The 18,474-nt window shown below is 47.2% G+C and overlaps 1 protein-coding gene across 1 annotated transcript; it reads right to left on the bottom strand.

Moving 5' to 3' along the window:
* Positions 1-2,876: 2,876 nt before the first annotated feature.
* On the bottom strand, positions 2,877-17,395 carry bbox1 (butyrobetaine (gamma), 2-oxoglutarate dioxygenase (gamma-butyrobetaine hydroxylase) 1). The gene is made up of 7 exons (XM_056607520.1): positions 17,030-17,395; positions 14,220-14,334; positions 6,173-6,371; positions 5,399-5,504; positions 5,074-5,270; positions 4,611-4,777; positions 2,877-4,260 (listed from the first exon to the last, which is right to left on the bottom strand). Exons 2-7 carry the CDS (start codon positions 14,242-14,244, stop codon positions 4,094-4,096), a joined length of 861 nt encoding a protein of 286 aa, XP_056463495.1. The 5' UTR covers positions 14,245-14,334; positions 17,030-17,395; the 3' UTR covers positions 2,877-4,093.
* Positions 17,396-18,474: the final 1,079 nt, after the last annotated feature.

Here is an 18,474-nt window from a genome sequence, read left to right as displayed (position 1 = left end):
TATAAGGGGTAACACTGTCGTATTTTATTGGTCGTCAAGAAAAAAAACATTTAAAAAAAAAAAATCCTTGTCAAATACAATATAAGGGGTAACTGTTGTTTTTATCAAAAGATACGTAAAGGGTAACACTGTAGTTCTTTATCTGTCGTCATGAAAAACCCATAAGGGGTAACACTCGAAATTTATCGAATAAAACATAGGGGGTAACACTGTCGTTTTTATCAAATGAAACATGAGGGGTGACCCTGTCGTTTTTTATCGGCCGTCATGAAATAAACATAAGGGGTAACACTGTCGATATTTATCAAATAAAACATAGGGGGTAACACTGTTGTTTTTCTTTGGTCGTCATGAAAAAAAAACACAAGGGGTAACACTGTCGTTTTTATCAAATGAAACATAAGGGGTAACACTGTTTTTTTTTATCGGTCGTCATGAAAAAAACATAAGGGGTAACACTTTCGATATTTATCCATTAAAACATAGGGGGTAACATTGTCGTTTTTATCAAATGAAACATGAGGGGTGACACTGTCGTTTTTTTATTGGTCGTCATGAAAACTAACATAAGGGGTAACACTGTTGTTTTTAATTGGTCGTCATGTAAAAAAACATAAGGGGTAACACTTTGTTTTTTTATTGGTCGTCATGAAAACTAACATAAGGGGTAACACTGTTGTTTTTTATTGGTCGTCATGAAAAAAAACATAAGGGGTAACACTGTTGATATTTATCTATTAAAACATAGGGGGTAACACTGTCATTTTTATCAAATGAAACATGAGGGGTGACAATGTTGTTTTTCTTTGGTCGTCATGAAAAAAACCATAAGGGGTAACACTGTTTTTTTTAATTGGTCGTCATGTAAAAAAACATAAGGGGTAACGCTGTTGTTTTTTTATTGGTCGTCATGAAAACTAAAATAAGGGGTAACACTGTTGTTTTTAATTGGTCGTCATGTAAAAAAACATAAGGGGTAACACTTTGTTTTTTTATTGGTCGTCATGAAAACTAACATAAGGGGTAACACTGTTGTTTTTTATTGGTAGTCATGAAAAAAAACATAAGGGGTAACACTGTTGTCTTTGTCGAATAAAATATGAGGGGTAACACTGTTGTTTTTCATCAGTCATCATGGGAAAAAAACATAAGGGAATAACCGAAAACGGAAACTCTGCTATAAACCTGCCTAACTTTCACCGTCAACACCGAACCCCTTCTTCTTCGCACGGCTGTCAACATCCGAAACATACGCTAGTTAGATTTTCTCAAACAGCAGTTTCAAGTACGGGTAGCATAGAACTAACGTTAGCCAAGTGGGGGCTCCATGATTGCTAAATCTTATGAGAGGGGTAAAATTGCCATTAAGGAAGGAAAGCATAGTATGCCTTGCGACTGTGCTTCGCAGTATGCCTTTGCGAAACCCAGTATGCCTTTCGAAACACCTCGTGATTGGTCGATGAAACTCTACCAGGAACGCCTAAAGGGCGTTCTTGTTTCATGACGGAAACGCCCAAGCCTGCAGCTGGACCCTTCTCCATAGAGGCGGGCCCATTTGAAACGCGACTTGAATCTGACGATTCTGATTGGACAATGACAGATAATTGGTCTAGAACACTGAAAACTACTTTTGCCGTGATAGAATAAAAAAAATAAAATAATAATCCTCTTTCTCCCAGTTGGTAGTGCGTCGCCCAAATCGCCCCTATACACCATCCGCCCCTGACTGTTCTACTATAAACATAATATGATATACTATCCAAACACTATGAGACACAACTTGTATTAACAATATAATGACAAAGGTTATAACTTATAAGCTGCAAGAAACGCGCTAAACTATTGGTTGAGAAGGCGGTCCAAAAAGTTTGCAATGGTTTTTGGGAGGAGTAGTTCCTTCACTCGTTCATAAAATAATGTTCACTGTGAAATCAGACGGCCCAGCATCCTAATCAACATAAACCCAAATAAACAGGTCTGTTTATTTGGGTTTTTATATTCAAAATAAACGTCAAGCACGAGCAAGATGGATTTCCCGAACCAATCAGGGAAGGGATGATGGGTGAGAAATGAGCCCGGAGAAATGTGAGCTCTTAATAGTCTGAGTCAGAAGCCAACTCAGTCGACCGGAACAGATATTCTCACAGAGCGTTTCACCACTAATAGCTGACGGATGGCTTTGGCATTTCTAACAAATTGCATTCAAATGTATTCATTTTTGGATTTGGTTTCTTATTCTTTCATCTGCATTGACAGACAATGTGTGTGTGTGTGTGTGTGTGTGTGTGTGTGTGTGTGTGTGTGTGTGTGTGTGTGTGTGTGTGTGTGTGTGTGTGTGTGTGTGTGTGTGTGTGTGATAATAGACTGAATTAGGACGTATGTTTGGCATTGGCATAGACTTTGACAGGACGTGCAGCCCACAACGTCTATTGGTTAACTGAAACATTTCCACGGGCATTATCTAATTTGACCAATGTCCTGACAGCTGCACTGCACCTGTCTGCTTCTACTCAACCATCACCTTCACTTCAAACAATGAGATTCTTTATTTGTGATGCAAGTGGTTGTAAGACCGAAGCTGTTTTCAATCCTCATGCGAGCGTGATGCATGGAGACAGAGATGAGCTGCGAGTTTGATTTCACGCATATAAATCCGTGCTACAGCTATACATAGAAGAGATAGAAGCCATTGAGATGTAGCAGGCTCACAGCCCCCCCCCCCATCATTGAAATCATTCTGCTTTATAGTTAAACCCTGCAGGAGTCCTACACAGCCAGCCCCTCCCCCATGCTGCCAGCCCCGCCCCCATGCTGCCAGCCCCGCCCCCATGCTGCCAGCCCCGCCCCCATGCTGACAAAGCTTCAGGTTCCCTCCAGCTCCACGGTGGACAGAAAGCCGCTCCGAGTGAGGGTTTCAGTCCAATCCCAGGTCACTCATTGACCGGTCATGATCAGTGACTGATAACTCACTGATAACCTGGTTCTCCGATAACTCGGGTCTAATCGAGTCCCAATGCTGTGGAGATTGCAGCGCGAGTCCCAGAAATTGACCTGGAGCCTTCCAATAAAACAGGTGGAATCTTTTGACTAATTCTCATTGTAAGAACACCATCCACTCATAATGCATCGTCTCATTCCAAATGGGATGTTTTATTGTTTTACATGCATCTCATCATACATACATACTTGACGCCATTGTTAATAAATGAAAGTTCACTTTACATTGTATTACTTTTGTATTCATCTCTACATTTATCTACGAAGAAATTGTAACTTTTGAGTCAAAATCTTAACGCTTAAATACTTTTTTTAACTTCATTAGAAAATATACAAGGCATTTAAAATACACTTGCCATGGGGTGTGAACACCTAGAAAAATAATTTAAATTTAGAAAAATCACCACTCAAACTATATTGCCACACCTCTTAAATCTAAAACTTAGAATGAAAAAATATAGATCTGTGTTGCTGGTTGCCTTTCTGGCCTTTCCCCTGACAAAAATTTACCTTTTTGTAGTTTCTAAATTTATTTAGATAAGATACAATTGTTACTTTATAAATCTAAGGCAGGTTTTACTCCATACACATGGTATGTATGGTATTCATTAGGTCTTAATGGGGTATTCCTTTGGTATTCGTTTGGTATTCACTTGGTATTCAGCATGGTCCTGTGGCGTTATTTGTGATTGCGATGTTTACCTCAGGTGTCCGGTCGATCTCCTAGCTCTGCTAGCGCAATGCTCTGCTAACTCGAGGCTATGCTAGCTCCAGGCTCTGCTAGTTCGATGCTTCTTTCAGCTGGATGCTCTGGTAGCTGGAGGCTGGAGGCTCTGCTAGCTGGAGGCTGGAGGCTCTGCTAGCTGGAGGCTCTGCTAGCTGGAGGCTGGAGGCTCTGCTAGCTGGAGACTGGAGGCTCTGCTAGCTGGAGGCTGGAGGCTCTGCTAGCTGGAGACTGGAGGCTCTGCTAGCTGGAGGCTGGAGGCTCTGCTAGCTGGAGGCTCTGCTAGCTGGAGGCTCTGCTAGCTGGAGGCTCTGCTAGCTGGAGGCTCTGCTAGCTGGAGGCTGGAGGCTCTGCTAGCTGGAGGCTGGAGGCTCAGTGCCGGTCCTCGCGTCCGACGGCATGGCGGAGGATCCGAAGGCGGGACATGACCTCGTCCCAGTCCAGGTACGCCCCCTCCAGGTGGCGCCGCTTCTCGCTGGAGCTGGTGTAGCTCTGACGCCCGTGGAGCAGCCGCCAGTTGTCAAAGGTCACGATGTCGCCTGAGACAACAACAACAATGTGTTGCAGGCGGACGTTTCACAAGATGGATGATCAGTCAAAACTTACTTTAAGGAGGGGCTTAAGTCTTCCTGGTAGTTACGTCTCCAGCTCTAAAGCATTCACAGTTGAGCATCACCTTGAGGAGGGCTGCCTGCTTGGGCATGTGGGACTTCATTCTGTCTCGCTACTCCCAATACCGGTTATAAAGACTTTGTGGTCATTGCAAAGTCAAGTTACTAAAGCGACAAAGTAAGTAAGTAAAAGGGATTTGTTCCTAACTTCTAAACCATCATCCTCCCCTACGTCAGTGTGATGCTGATTTTCTCATCATAAAGAGGTGCACCCTGACCTGGCTCCATGCGGTATGTCACCACGTTGGTTGGGCGGTTCATGATGTCCACATAGGCCTTCAGCGCTCTGTAGAACTCCTGGACCTGATCCAGGGGCAGGTCCATCACAGAGTCTCTGGTGGCGTTGTTGTAGTTGATCCTGGAGACCTGACCCTCACAGTCCACGCTGCTCCCCACATCAGGACCAGGGATACAAAGGAAAGGTTAACAGCCAGTCGGAGCGCCAGGCAGTTCTCTACCTCTTCTATCGTATTACTTATAGCCCTGGGCCTATCACAGAGCTCGTGCTGTCGGGGCTAGAGAACATCAGTAATCTGACCAGCAGATGGCAGTATTCCCCTTACAAAACCACATTCCATCCCCCACACAGCCCTGTATTTACACCCAGTTATTGTATTCGTACAAAGGTTTTTCTTTCCTACACAGATACAGTCGTGAATGTGGAGATCGCACGGCACTCACTCGATGATGTGGTTCTTGGAATGCACCCTGAAGTCGCAGTAGTCCTCTCCCATGTCAGAGAAGTCCACCCTGAGTGAGCTGAGGGTCCGGAAGGCCTGCGGGTCTTCTCTCCGCAGGACCTCGGCCATGTGGAAGCCGTCCACCACCTCGCTCTCGCCCCCCAGCTCCGCCTGCTGGATGCAGTGCAGGAACTGGACCTACGGGGGTCAGAGACGCAGACACTCCCCATCAGATGGCGGTGTGGCAACGTGCCCCACGCCTGTCCCCCATTGTTACAACGGAGATAAAAGGACCCTTCAGAGCTCCTGTGGAAGGAGAGACTCACTCCAGGCGGATGGTGCAGCGCAGGGTAGTCTGTGTGGAGGCTGAGGTCACCCGCTGTGTAGGCTACATTGACCGCCATCGCCTTGTCCTGGACCTGCCAAGTTGGGCTGCACAAAGACAGGATGTTCATCTCCTCCGCTCCGCTACTCCATTAATTTAATCTCAACTCGCTGTTGATCAAATACGGGGAAGGGTGAGAAGCGAGGGTGAAAGTGATGGAGGAGGAGGAGGAGGGGGGGTTTGATGAGGGCTTACACACAAGGTTTGCATTCAACCAGAGTCTCCTAATGAGCCTTGGTTTGTTGTTGTTGTTGTTGTTGTTAACGTCTGTGTCTACATGCATGGCTTGAGCTGACCTGCTCCTGAATCCTCTCTCTCCTGGCTAAAGGGTTTTGCCGCTCTGCCCTCTCAAGCGTTATGAGCTCATCCACTGGCAGCGGAGAGCCTTTGTGCTCCAGACCTGTTGTTCTGATCGAGTACACCGGGTTATTCCTCGGGCTTAAAGAGGAACATCAACCTTCCAACGGCTGGAAGGTTTAGGGAGGGGCGGCTGCTCTGCTCCTGCTCCGTCTCCAGGAGGAGCCGCCCAGCCCTGCCACCGTGAGGCCGGTTGACGGAGGGGAAACCGGCCCCCCCTCTCCCTCCATCGCTCCACCAGCTGCTCCCGGACCGCTCGGTCGGACCCGGCCTCAGGTACGAGGTGAGAGGAATACGCTGAGAGCAGCTGTCTGCTCCCTCAACACCCGTCACTGCTCATCCTATCTCACTCTCTCACCCGTAGAACGTCATCCTCAGAAATCCAATCCGCTCGCTCAGTCGGGCCACCTGGCCTCTTTCCGACGGCGCCCCCCGCAGGTAGACCACGCCCACGCGCCGAAGCGCCAGCAGCCAGTCCAGGGCCGCCTTATCGTCCGTCAGGACCTCCTCAAAGCTGGCGCTGGGGATCAGGAGCTCCGAGTCCCAGTGGCTCCGCTCTGGAGAGAGAAGGTTGACGTCGTCACATGACCCGTCGTCACATGACCCGCACCGCACCGCCAACATCCACCAACTCAATAAACAAGGGCTTCATTTTAGTTAGGAAAATATTGATTTACAAGGTTTACAGGAGTTTGTGGCCAAAACTATCCTCTATTTGGGATCCAGCTGTACAATTTGTAGAACTGGCAAATACCACAGACTGAGCCCACTTCCTCCCCTGAGAGGGCCAGCGAGGCTCTGAGGTCCACCTGGCGTCCTCAACAGAACGACGTGAGGCTTGATGCCTCATCAAACACTTGATGACTGCATTGGACGTTTTAATGTGAACAAAGCCATGAGCAGCTGACCGTGATAATTAAACAATTTGTTGCAACCACTCTGCTTCCATGGCAACAGCTGTTGCCACGTCGTTGCTACGATTAATTAAAACCTCGTCGCCTCACGCATTCGGGGTTCTGAGCACTCAAATAGACTAATAGGAGGTTGGTTGAGGAGAAGCACACACCATCACTCACACACATGTCTCACCGAAACAGAGAGACATCAGTGGAAAGAAACCCTCTCCCACTGCTTCCCCCCGGCTGGCTCAGCTCAATGTTCCACTCTCCACCCTGAGACTCCAGCCTGAAGCCAGCGCTCAGCACTTCTTGGTTGGTTGGAGGATGGAGGAAGGTTACCGTGGCGACGTGTGGTTTTTGTGGCCGTCCATGTCGACCCTTACTCACCCCCCCCCCCCCCCCCCGACCCTCTCAGAGAAGCGGGCGTGTCCACCGGAGGCGGCAGGCTGCCAGGAGAGGGTCTTCAGCGGGGGAGGATGATGCTCGACAAGCCCCCCGCACCGTTTATCATCGTCAGACGGGTTCCGGACCAGGACACCGGAGATCCTGCCGCTCGCTGACGTGGGGCTGATTTATGGCGCTCACTGGCTCATGCTGTGGAAAAGGGCGACTGCACGACTGACGAGCTGCGCTCTGTGGACATGTTGTTGTTTCTTTGTGTTTTTGTGCGTGTGCGACTCCTCTGGCGTGAGTCCATCCCGGAGATGACAAGTGAACAAACCGCACGACGCAGCATCAACTCAGAGAGAAACTCTGGAGCTGTGCCAGGCCCTCCTCGGCGTGGTCTTGAGAAACAGAAACAGCCTCACACAGTTCAGGAGGGATATGACCTCTCCCTTGTTAGGCCTTGTAAAGAGGGCAGGGTAAACCCTTTGGGAGACGACCAAACAGGCCCGTAAAAACCCTTTGCTGCCCGGATACGAGCAACACTAACCACAAAGGCTAAGCATGGGGCAGAGGAGCAGCTGAAATGTAGCAAGTTCTCCCGGGTGTGCGTCTCAGAGGGCCGGCTGTTTGTGACTCAGGGGGGGGGGCAGCCTCTGCACTCACTGCAGGCCCACAGGTCACATGACCTGTTGGCTGCTGCCACGTAAGAGCCTCTGGTCCATTTACGGCACTTTAAACCAAACGGGAACAATAACACTCCGTAATGACCACTTGGTCAGGACTCAGGTCGGTGTCTTCATGGATATTTATTTCAAGACTTTACATACCCGAAAAGAAATGTTGACTTTCGTTTGGACGGAACGAAAAACCCTTTCCTACCATTAATCATCTCAGAACACGGACGCGTGCGCGGACACACTGTGTGTTTCCATCGACGCGGGCCCAAGTCTGTCAAACTGGGAAGCAGCATTATTTGTGACATGCACAGAAGTAGTCATGGACTAAACTGAAGACATGAGGCAGAGTCAGACCTTTTCTCTCGCTTAGTGAATGAATCAAGAGGTTAAGGGAATGACTGGGGAGCGGAATGGTGTGTGCAGAACCCGGGCAATCAGCGGTGATTGGAGTGGACGCGGCCAAGCCCAGTGGGAGGCGGCCAAGCCCAGTGGGAGGCGGTCTGAGCCGGGAGGCCGCTGACGGCGAGCCGAGGGCCAGACGGGCCGAATGTTCTGCTCGCAGTGGCGTGTAATGCGCGACACCTTCTCGCTCACGCAGGAATGGGAGTTCACGCCGCTGGTTCTCCCAGCGTGGCCTTTTGCTGCCGCAGAGCCAATCAGAGATTAGTCTCACCCGCTCTGCCCAGCGTGCAGCTGGGGGGGAAGAACTTTACGTCTTCCTCCTGGCGAGCGGGCGCGTGTGTCAGGAGACAGAAGAGAGGTGAGCGATGCGGAGGCCGTATCATGTTCCTCCACCGTTGCCGTTTCCACAGCAGAAGGAGGAAGGCTCTCCGGTAAGGCGAGGATGACATCATGTCGTTAAAGGAGAGGTGTATTTGACAGGGTGACAGGATGGTTTATGGGCCTCATCCGCCGTACCGCACGGCGCTCCGGCTCGGTTCTGCTAAGGTTATTTTTCCAGACGGGGGGAAACGCGGGCCCCTGGCATCCTGGCTCTCCGGCCCCTGGGATGGTTTCAGACAGAGGCCCGAGCTGCGCTGACACTGCGCTGTTCCCTCTGGAAACAGGGTTATCAGAGAGCTCTATTTGAGTTAGTGGAGTTTTAATCACAGAGCTGCCTTCAAGAGGCTATCTGTGGAATGTCTTCTGACGGGCTGAACACCAGAAGGCAGTGGGGATTCAGAGGGGACAGTAGCTTAAGTTACTGAAAAGTGACATTTTTGGGATCCTAACGTATTGCTGTGCTTACTCATCTTGGAGGGGGACCATTTATAAGCAGCATTGCTTAAGTAGCCCATGGTGTGTGAGATGTGTTTGTCTCACAAGGCTCAGTATAATAAGCCTCTGCCTCAGGGTAAGCTAGGAACAAGCTAACCTACCCCACCCTCCGGTCCCCCTCTGGTCAAAACAAAAGTTCCCTTATTTCTGAGACACTAATGATTGGGTAACTAATCACTGCCACCAGTTTACACAAGAGCAAGTTAACCTGTTGTTAGTTCAGCGTCCGTAGAAGATTTAACTGTGGAGCATTCCATGTCTTCCAATTGGTATCTACTGAACATTTAATGATGTTGGAAGGAGACATCCAAGGTTTAACCGTTTCCAATTCTTCATCCTTCTGCCAGAACCCGGTTAGGGGTTAGCCGTACTTTCCAGTTCGTCTTGGCTTGGAGGCCTGTGAACCAGTGGATGACTGGTGCTGTGATTAAGAGTTGAGCAGCTCTGACGTCAGAAGAATCCAAGGTGTGGGTCTCAAGGTGCCCGCAGTGATCACGTGTCAGGGAATCAAATTGTGTTCAGAGTAATCAGAGCAAGAAGTGATGTGAGGCTGGGGGAAGGAATGTTTTTCCATTGATGTAACACCACAGTTATGTTTCCAGAAGCCCTGGAGTGCACAGTGATGACATAGTGCCACAAAAGCCCATAGATCGAGGGAGAGGGAGGGGGCTGAATCCACAACAGATGGGGAGAGGCAAACAAGAGCCAGACAGGAAATTGCCAAATCAGTTGCTACTTGTTTGATCTGGAACCAATCCGTTAATTGGAGCTGTGTAAACTAATCATAACAATCAAGTAACCGATGACTGTTAAACATATATGTACCACCGGAGCTGCCAAGTTTGAAAGAATGTTTAGAGCCGTCAGCATCCAAGAGGTAGCAATATATCCAACACAATGGAACCATCGTCCTCCAAGAAACGTTCTTGGCGTAGTATTGCGGTATTCTTAGTAAGAATAATGAATTTATAAGGGATTAATTAATTATTACATCATAACATACAATCAATGTAACGCTAAATATGGAGTGAGGGATATTTTATTAGCACAATGATAATTATTATTATCTGTTCCAGCAAATAAAGACAATAAATACAATAAAACACAATACCAGTGCAGTGCCAGTTGCTCCTGCATGCCGCAGAGCATACGATTGCATGGGGCACAAAGGCATTTCCCCTCCAGAGATCCAGTCTATTTTTATAGAAGCTTCATATCTGGCTGCTCAGATCTGTCTAAATTACATTCACAAACACACACCAGGACGGGATCATGAAATGGAAGCACGTAGATGATGACCTGGTTTGAGTATCAAAGAGGTCCAATACGGGAAAAAATGGAAAAGGCTGTCCGATTTTATGGGTGATAGGGGAAGAATCCATCCAGATAAGGAAGCCAACAAGCAGAGCCAACGGAGCTGCCCTTCCGTGGGTCGTGTGCTAAGGATCGAAGTTCACATGTACAGTCAGCGTAATCGAGAGGGGAAACTCCATAGGTCACAACTCCATATAGACAGAGTGGGAGGGTAATGGCTTCAGCTGGCTCAAGTTTAAATTCTTGAGAGCTAAACAAACTAACTGTGAATAAAAAGTTTCCTTACTTGGCCTCAATTTGGCTGGAAGATTCACTTAAATACTTTGGATGAAAGAGGAAAAAGATTTTGATTCCAGAGAACTGCTGTGTACTAGGAATGCAACACAGGGCCATATTTCACTTGGTTATAGTTCTCTGAACTTTAGAGGGTAATACATAATAGTTTTCTTAAAAAATACAATGATGCACTTTGCAGCAGATAATATAAGGACTGCATATTGGACAACTATTGGAACAAAACGGGATTGTAATCAGGGAAGGCCTTCTACTTTGCAACCCGTACAAATATAATCAGTCCAGTGACTTAAAGGAAGGGCCCGACCGATTCATCGGCCTGCCGATTTAATCGGCCGATAATAGCCTTTTTGAAAATAATCGGCATCGGCCAAAAAGTCGCCGATTAAAACCGATCTGCAGATTGCGCTCCTACTCGCCTTGCTAACAAACAACTTTAGCTGGAGTAAAAAAGAGGAGATTGAATTTTACTGTACAACATGAAAGCACGCTCGCTCAGGCAGCTGCGCGCTCACCTCACCAATGTACACAAGACGCGTTGTTTGAGCATGTTGTGCCTGTTTTTCTTTAGGTCCCAGGCCATGTTAATTTGTTATACTGTAGACTCCAACGGTGAGACCATACTGCTCAGCACGCACGTGTTAGTCACTGCTCACGAGCGCAGCACATTGGGAGTTAGTTATTTATTTTACATTTTACATTACACTCATTTTTGACTGTAAATGTATTCTAACACACTCAAAGGTTCTGCATTCAATTAACATATTCGTCAAAAGTGTTTAAAGTATATTTAAGGTATCAAAAACTACGTTTTATATGCTTCTTTTTTTTTCTTTTTTTTTTTCTTTTTTTAATCGGACGATTAAATCGTAATCGTAATTTTTCTCTGAAAATAATCGGCATCGGCACTCAAAAATCAATATCGGTCGGGCCCTACTTAAAGGAGATGAAATATTGTTGCTCCCACTTTTAGACATCCTTGAATAATCAATAATCCAATAAACTGTTAATCATAGAAATAGTCTGCTGCTGTAAAATGTTTTATGATGTCCCTCCAAAGAGAGAACTCGGACTGAAAGTAGTTTATTTAAAAAAACATTATGGCTGCAAATTAAAATCAATCAAACCGTAATCATTGAACACTAAACGACCTTCAGATGCATAGCACCAATTGATATGCACACATATGGCTGCAAGCAATTAGAATTAGCAATTAGCATCAGACCAACACAAGGGTTAATAAATAACCACTGCAGGTGTAGATCAGTGCTGTTCAGAGATCCCAGAAGACAACGACACCTGGAGGCGTAATAACACACCCTCCAGACCTCCAGCTCTCCCTCCTGCCAACAGCTGGAGGCTGGGGGACGCCTGCGGGACAACTGGCCGTCCAGAACGCCTGTCTGGACAGACAGCCGCCTGACAACCGGGTCCCAGGAGAGACAGATGACAACCTCTGAAGACGAGGCCGTTTGACGAGTGGAGGAAGATGAAAGAATCCTCTTTAGTCTCATTTTGTAATAAAATAGAAGAAGGACGTTGTTGACAGGAAACATCTTCCAATGAATCAACAAACATAGAACAGCAACGCATACTTGAAACTAATTCATGTTGTGATGGGCTGAACCATAAGCCATGAAGAAGCTACAACAACGAGGGTCGGACACAACTCAAGCAACAGTCGATCAGCGTCTGCAGACGGAGCCGTCGCTACTGGCAACAGGCTCTGTTTGGGCTTCAGAATGCTCTCTGTGGTCAAGAGCAATTTTAAAGTTGGCAGGAACACAGGACTCAGTCTCAGGACCGTACCCATGAATCACTATTCCACATGGCAGGACGGGGGTCCGCGTTACACAGACTCAGCAGAGCCTCAAACCTCCCATCTTGATTCATTCCCCATGCAGACGTCAGGATAGAGTTCTGGGTTACTTACTTCAACACATTACTGGGTCTCAAGGACATATTATTAAGGCGAGCTAACAAAGAAACTAACTAAACAAGCCTCAAATAAATGTGTCAGTCAATGGGTACTTTACCTTTACATTCAGAGTAGTGTGTGCGCGCGTGCGTGCGTTAAATTATTGACTACTTATACGATGTCACTTTTACCACTACCTAGTATCTTGCCCTCTTAATTACATCCTTCCACTCAGTGGTGGGGGCCGGTTCCGAAACATGGTTGAGGAAAATAACTCAATAACTCAGACTAGAGTTCTATTCATGATAGTGAGAGTGAAGCGCCCTTGAAAAAACTAAAGAAAACAACCAACCCCAGAGCTCCCATTAGCTTAGTGACCTCCCAGTGCCCTGAGTGGACTCTACTTCCACTGTGGAGAGGTTTTACAGACACACAATGACCTGTAAAATACAACAGGTACACCACATGACAGGAGAGAGGGAGAGGAAGAGAGAAAGAAAGAGAGAGACAGGTACACCACATGACAGGAGAGAGGGAGAGGAAGAGAGAAAGAAAGAGAGAGACAGGTACACCACATGACAGGAGAGAGGAAGAGAGAGAGAAAGAGAGAGACAGGTACACCACATGACAGGAGAGAGGGAGAGGAAGAGAGAGAGAGAGACAGGTACACCACATGACAGGAGAGAGGGAGACAGACAGACAGACAGACAGAGAGAGAGAGACAGATACAGTCATAGAGAATCCTAAAATGTATGCAATTTTTGTACACATCAGCAGAACTTTTGTTAGGACTGATATTAAATAGTATATAATTTAACCCAGAGATCGTGTGTGTGTGTGTGTGTGTGTGTATGTGTGTTCGATTGGGATGCAGACAGTTTAAGCTTTGCTCTTATTTCAAGAGTCTCCTGGCTCTGAACAGGCAGTGGTTGGAAAACAAAACAGCTTTACTCTGACACAGGACCCTGTGTCAGAGTACACACACACAGTGTGTGTGTGTGTGTGTGTGTGTGTGTGTGTGTGTGTGTGTGTGTGTGTGTGTGTGTGTGTGTGTGTGTGTGTGTGTGTGAGCCTTTTGCACGCATAGTCTGTCAGATTGTCTGTTTGCCTGTTTGCGTAATTTGATGGGGGAGGATGAGGGGGAGAGGCTGTTTCCATCTGCAACACGGGGAGAGGGTTTTTCATAGCCTTTTACACACTCACACACACACACAGACACACACACACTCACACACACTCAACCCGTCTGGAAGGAAGTCAAAGCAGGAGCCGCGCAGCCCTGCGGTCCTGCAGGACCACGAGGACAGTGTGCAGCCATCCCCCGTTCTATTAGCAGCCCGCCTCCTCCAGCACTCAACTCCCCGTGCCCCGGCGGCAGGGCTCATAAAGGCCGTTGGGCTGGGGGTTGTCTTGTAAATGTCTCGTAAAGGGCTACCTTTTCCCCTGTGTCGGCGCTGGAACCTCAACGACCCAGACATCTCATCTCAATCAACCCCAGACATCGCTGGACAAGGCACTCGTACGTTCTACTCTACTATCATGAAAGGCAACGCCATTGGGACAATAGAACTCAGCCTCATCTAAATGGGAACAATGTACAGATATAAGCGCTCTGAATGCTTCTAAATTGTGCCTCACCGTTGATGAAGAGCTCTTCTTGCATCGCCTGCCTGGCAGCCGGAGAGAAGCAGCGTCTCCGCAACCACTGCAGCTCAAAGCGACTGACGTGGTGGTCGGGCCACAAGATGGACACCTGTGGAACAGGGACACTACAGTCAGACTGACGAATTATCAATCACATGGTGTCTAACTATTGGTTTTGATTCATTGATTTAAAAGACACATCCAAAGTGACATCGTAGTTGTTTAGGGAGAATAACATTTATATTAGAGTTCATCACTTTGGCTCTTTGGGATTTCAACCTCAGCGAAAGACAGTTGAACCTCCCCTTGAACATCTGTTTTATTTTCTCTCCTTAAAGAACTGCAACTATTTTTTTGATGTAGTTCAGTGTAGTCTAGGTGTACTCTAGGTGTAGTCTAGGAGTAGTCTAGGTGTAGGCTTAATAGTCTTTGGCAGTTTGCAATCATCAGCATTTATAAGCCCATTAGCAGAGCGACCGCATGCTATAAACAAAGCATGAAGTGAAAGGTGCTTGATATCAAGTGTTCAACCTTTGATCCACTTCCCTGAGTACTTTATGTGTCAGTTATTATGCCATGCTGTAGCAATTAAGGGATGATGTTTACACAAGCAATAAAAAGCTCCTGGCAAGGTTCAACATTGCCAGCGTCATTTATTGAAACCGACCAAACCAAACTAGTCACAGGGAATAATAAAGCAGCAGTAGTAGATTCATAGAAGTATAAACAGAAGAAAAATGTACATATTTAATTTCTGCAGCAAGGGGTGCCTTAAATAAAACAATAACAAAATACGTAGTTTGATGACGCGGTGAAGTAGCTTTGTGAAGTTAACCACCACGCCGGTTCAAATCAATCAGACGTGTCTCAGTCAGGAATCATGTTGACGACTCACGTTGGATTGACAGCCCAGCGCTGTCATCCGAGATCAAAACACTCGTACCAAAAAACAACTTTATGAGTCTGTATAACGTGGCTTTATGACGTCGGGGTGAGGGGAGGGAGCTACAATGTTTGTCTATTTGTCTGCTTACGGCATCATGATGTTAACATACGTCACCCAGTACAGGCGCAAGCACATTAAACTACTGTAAACGAATCGCCTTATTGCTGTGTGGCAATGAATGATCAGACTCAAAAAGATCTGTTCATTTGAATGAACGAGATCCGAATATCCGAGTCCGGATAAAGATCTGAACTTCGCATCACTACAAAAACGGACCAGAAAATCCAAACCATAAAAAGTCAAAGTGAGAGACCAGGGACAGGCCTGAGCAGGCCATGGCGCTCTGACAGGCAGGCAGTAGATTGGATCGCATTCAGTCTCGATTGCTGAGGCCTGTCCTAACAAATTTTTAGGACTTGAATTTTCTTGTCTGTATTTTGACCGCTTAAATATGAATATCTGCAACTTGGATTTTTGTATGGTTTAACTTAAAATGCCATGTGTGAATTTCAAAGAGGTAAATTCAAAACGAATCAATTCAGAGGAACTTGTTTTGAAAGTATAATATCTGAATGTTATGAATTCAATGTGGTTTACATTTCCATTTACTAAATGCAATGGCTTCTAAAAGTCAAACATTATGGCAGTGGTTTGCTTCCACACAAGCACTCTGATTTAGACATAGAGTTTCTGGTATTTCTGGCATCCCTCATACTGATTTGAAGAACTGATTCTTTTAAGAGTTCAGGCCGTCTGCTCTGTGAGGGAAATGCCAGCAGCTCTATAATGAAATAGGATTTGACCTATTTTGAATAATAAAATGATGGAAAAACCATAAATCGTGGATGGCATCATTCTCTCGGAACAAAGAAAAAATGCAAACATTGTTTGGTTTTTCAGATATTTGATCGAGGACATGTAACATATTAGACCTTTCATAAGTAAGCAGAATGTCAACACACAAAATGAAAGAATATTCCATTATCGATTTCACTGCCAACACAATCACAATTGATTGTGACCGATTATATTGTTTAATGATGCACTGTATTCTTATGGCACCCAATAGAGCGGACAAATCGCAGGAATCAATGCAGGGCAAAAACACATGACACACTCCATCAGTGAAGGTACTGCTGGAGGCAGAGAGACAGCATCGCCCTACCTGCCCTCCAGTGCTTTAAGCCTGTGCTGGAGAAGGCGTTATTCTTTGCTACGTTTAGGCCAATCGGGTTCCTCGCCTCGAGCCCAGATACGAGTTAAATCCGGGCTCATGAAAAGTTTTTTAATATGCAACCATACAGGAACACAGAAAGGGGTCACCTTACATTACCAGGTAATAGGTGACCAGAACCGGTACTGGACACAAGTGGCGTGAATCAAAGCAGCTAACAGGGAGGTAAGCAGTACCGTGATGTTCGGGAAAGGATTGGCATCCATTGTGAAGTGGTCCTGAGCCCTAACCCCAACCCAGGTGGACCAGGTTATTGATAAGGATGGTGGGGGAGTACTAGGGCTGCTCGATTATGGGAAAAATCATAATCACGATTATTTTGGTCAATATTGAAATCACGATTATTCAAACGATTATTTTTGAGTTTGAAAACATGTTTTTATTCAGCATGTCTCCATTATTTATTTTTTTTGCAACAGAACTTTGTAATTTCGCCTTAAAAAAATACACAAAATAGTCAAAAAGTAAATGTTCCAATCTAAACTGATAGACAGATATGTATCCAGCTGTTCTGCCCTTTCTTTAAAACATAAAAAAAGTATTATGTTAATTTTGTGATCGTTTGACGCTAAAATCTAAATCGCGATCAAAGTCCGATGGACGGCCCGGAGGACCTCAGCCTACCTGGTTGTCCCCAGCGAGCTGCACCTCCTGCAGCCCGGTGTGGACGTCCAGCTGGGAGAACAGCAGGCTGCGGGCCCGGGCCGACTGCAGGGTGCAGGCCGGACACTGGCAGTTGTCTCTGAGCCAGGTGTAGGGGTAGAGGCTGCGCTCGCCGTCCCCCCAACCACCTCCAGCAGCCTCTCCTCGTCCCGGGCGCCCAGCGCCGACACCTGGCAGCTCGCCCCGGGGAGGGGGGCGGCCCGGGCCGTCTGGTGCCCGCGGGACGGCGGCGCGGTGGGGCGCTGCCCGGTCCGGGCGGGCCACTGCCCCGGCCGTCTGCGGCAGCTCAGTGAGCCAAGGGGCCGGGCGGGGGGGCCCCCAGGGGCCGGGCGGCGGCGGCGGCGGCCCCCAGCAGCCCCCGTCCTGACAGGCCGTACCGGGCCAGTGTGCTCAGGGACATTGTGGCTCCTCTGGAGGTAGGCTGGGGACGGTGGGAAGAGGCTCTGATCAGGATCCAGAATCATGTGATCAGTGAACAGATGCTGGCTGGACGGTGATCACCAGCCCGGTGGACCGCCAGGGATCGAGCTGTGGGCGGCTGCACCAGCGGCACAATGCTCTCAACAGGTCATTCTCAGCTCAAGGCAGTCCTTTGGACGGCTTATGCCCCTTTCACACCGCCGCAAAATCGGGGCCGGTTCCGGGCCAGTTCGGAGCTAGGGCCAGGGCTTTGGTTTCACACCGCCAAAGAACCGGGTCCGGCCCCTAAAAATCGGTTCAACTCTGGCCCCACTTTAGAGCTGGGCTAGAACGAGAACCGCTTTTACGCAGGGGGCAGGGGGCGTGTTCACACAGGCAGTTTGTGAACACGGCTGGAACCAGTTTGGAACTGGCCCTAGCACCAGCCCGGAACTGGCTCTCGGTTCTTTTAGGTGTGAAAGTGGCATTAGAGGATTAGGCGGTTAGGTAAACGAATTGGGGAAACCACACTTCGGAAACAGTTTTATCTTACTAGTGAAATACTTTGACTGTTTAATTGGATCTGAAATAATGATAGCCTATTAGAAACCTCCCTCACCTTAGGTTTCTCATTGCAGCTCTCTGTTAGTTATAAGCATACAGTACAAAAGAGACATAACCTTACCTTTCAAATGTGTCTGGTTGGCCTATCTGAGGTCTTCTCAAGCAGTCAGCAACATCAAACATCAGAGGTTACCTACATATATAGGCAGGAGACCTCCGTGAGCCCACAACGGGGTGGGACGACCTCAGCTGGCTGCTCTGATTGGCTGCTTCCAGGATGCACCTGATCATTTATATTCTTACTTTTTTTTTATCTTTATTCCTGATAAATTGTAGATTTACTAACGATAACAAGCTACCATGACGAATCATGGAGCGGTTTCTGTCTTATCTCTTTCCGCACAGACTATGTTCAACACGGAATGAAAGTCACTATCAGCGCG

This window comes from Gadus chalcogrammus, chromosome 14, assembly GCF_026213295.1.
Source record: "Gadus chalcogrammus isolate NIFS_2021 chromosome 14, NIFS_Gcha_1.0, whole genome shotgun sequence".
Lineage (NCBI taxonomy): Eukaryota > Metazoa > Chordata > Actinopteri > Gadiformes > Gadidae > Gadus > Gadus chalcogrammus.
The sequence above is the reverse complement of the archived record's forward strand: the minus strand, read 5'-3'. Positions and strand labels throughout refer to the sequence as shown.

Excerpts from the sequence above, each read along its gene's own strand:
- bbox1 (XM_056607520.1), bottom strand. The coding sequence starts at position 14,244 with ATGCAAGAAGAGCTCTTCATCAACG. Across the intron at positions 5,505-6,172 it reads CTGAGGATGACGTTCTACGG|CCCAACTTGGCAGGTCCAGG; the intron begins GTGAGAGAGTGA and ends GTCTTTGTGCAG. Across the intron at positions 4,778-5,073 it reads TCCAAGAACCACATCATCGA|CGTGGACTGTGAGGGTCAGG; the intron begins GTGAGTGCCGTG and ends TGTGGGGAGCAG.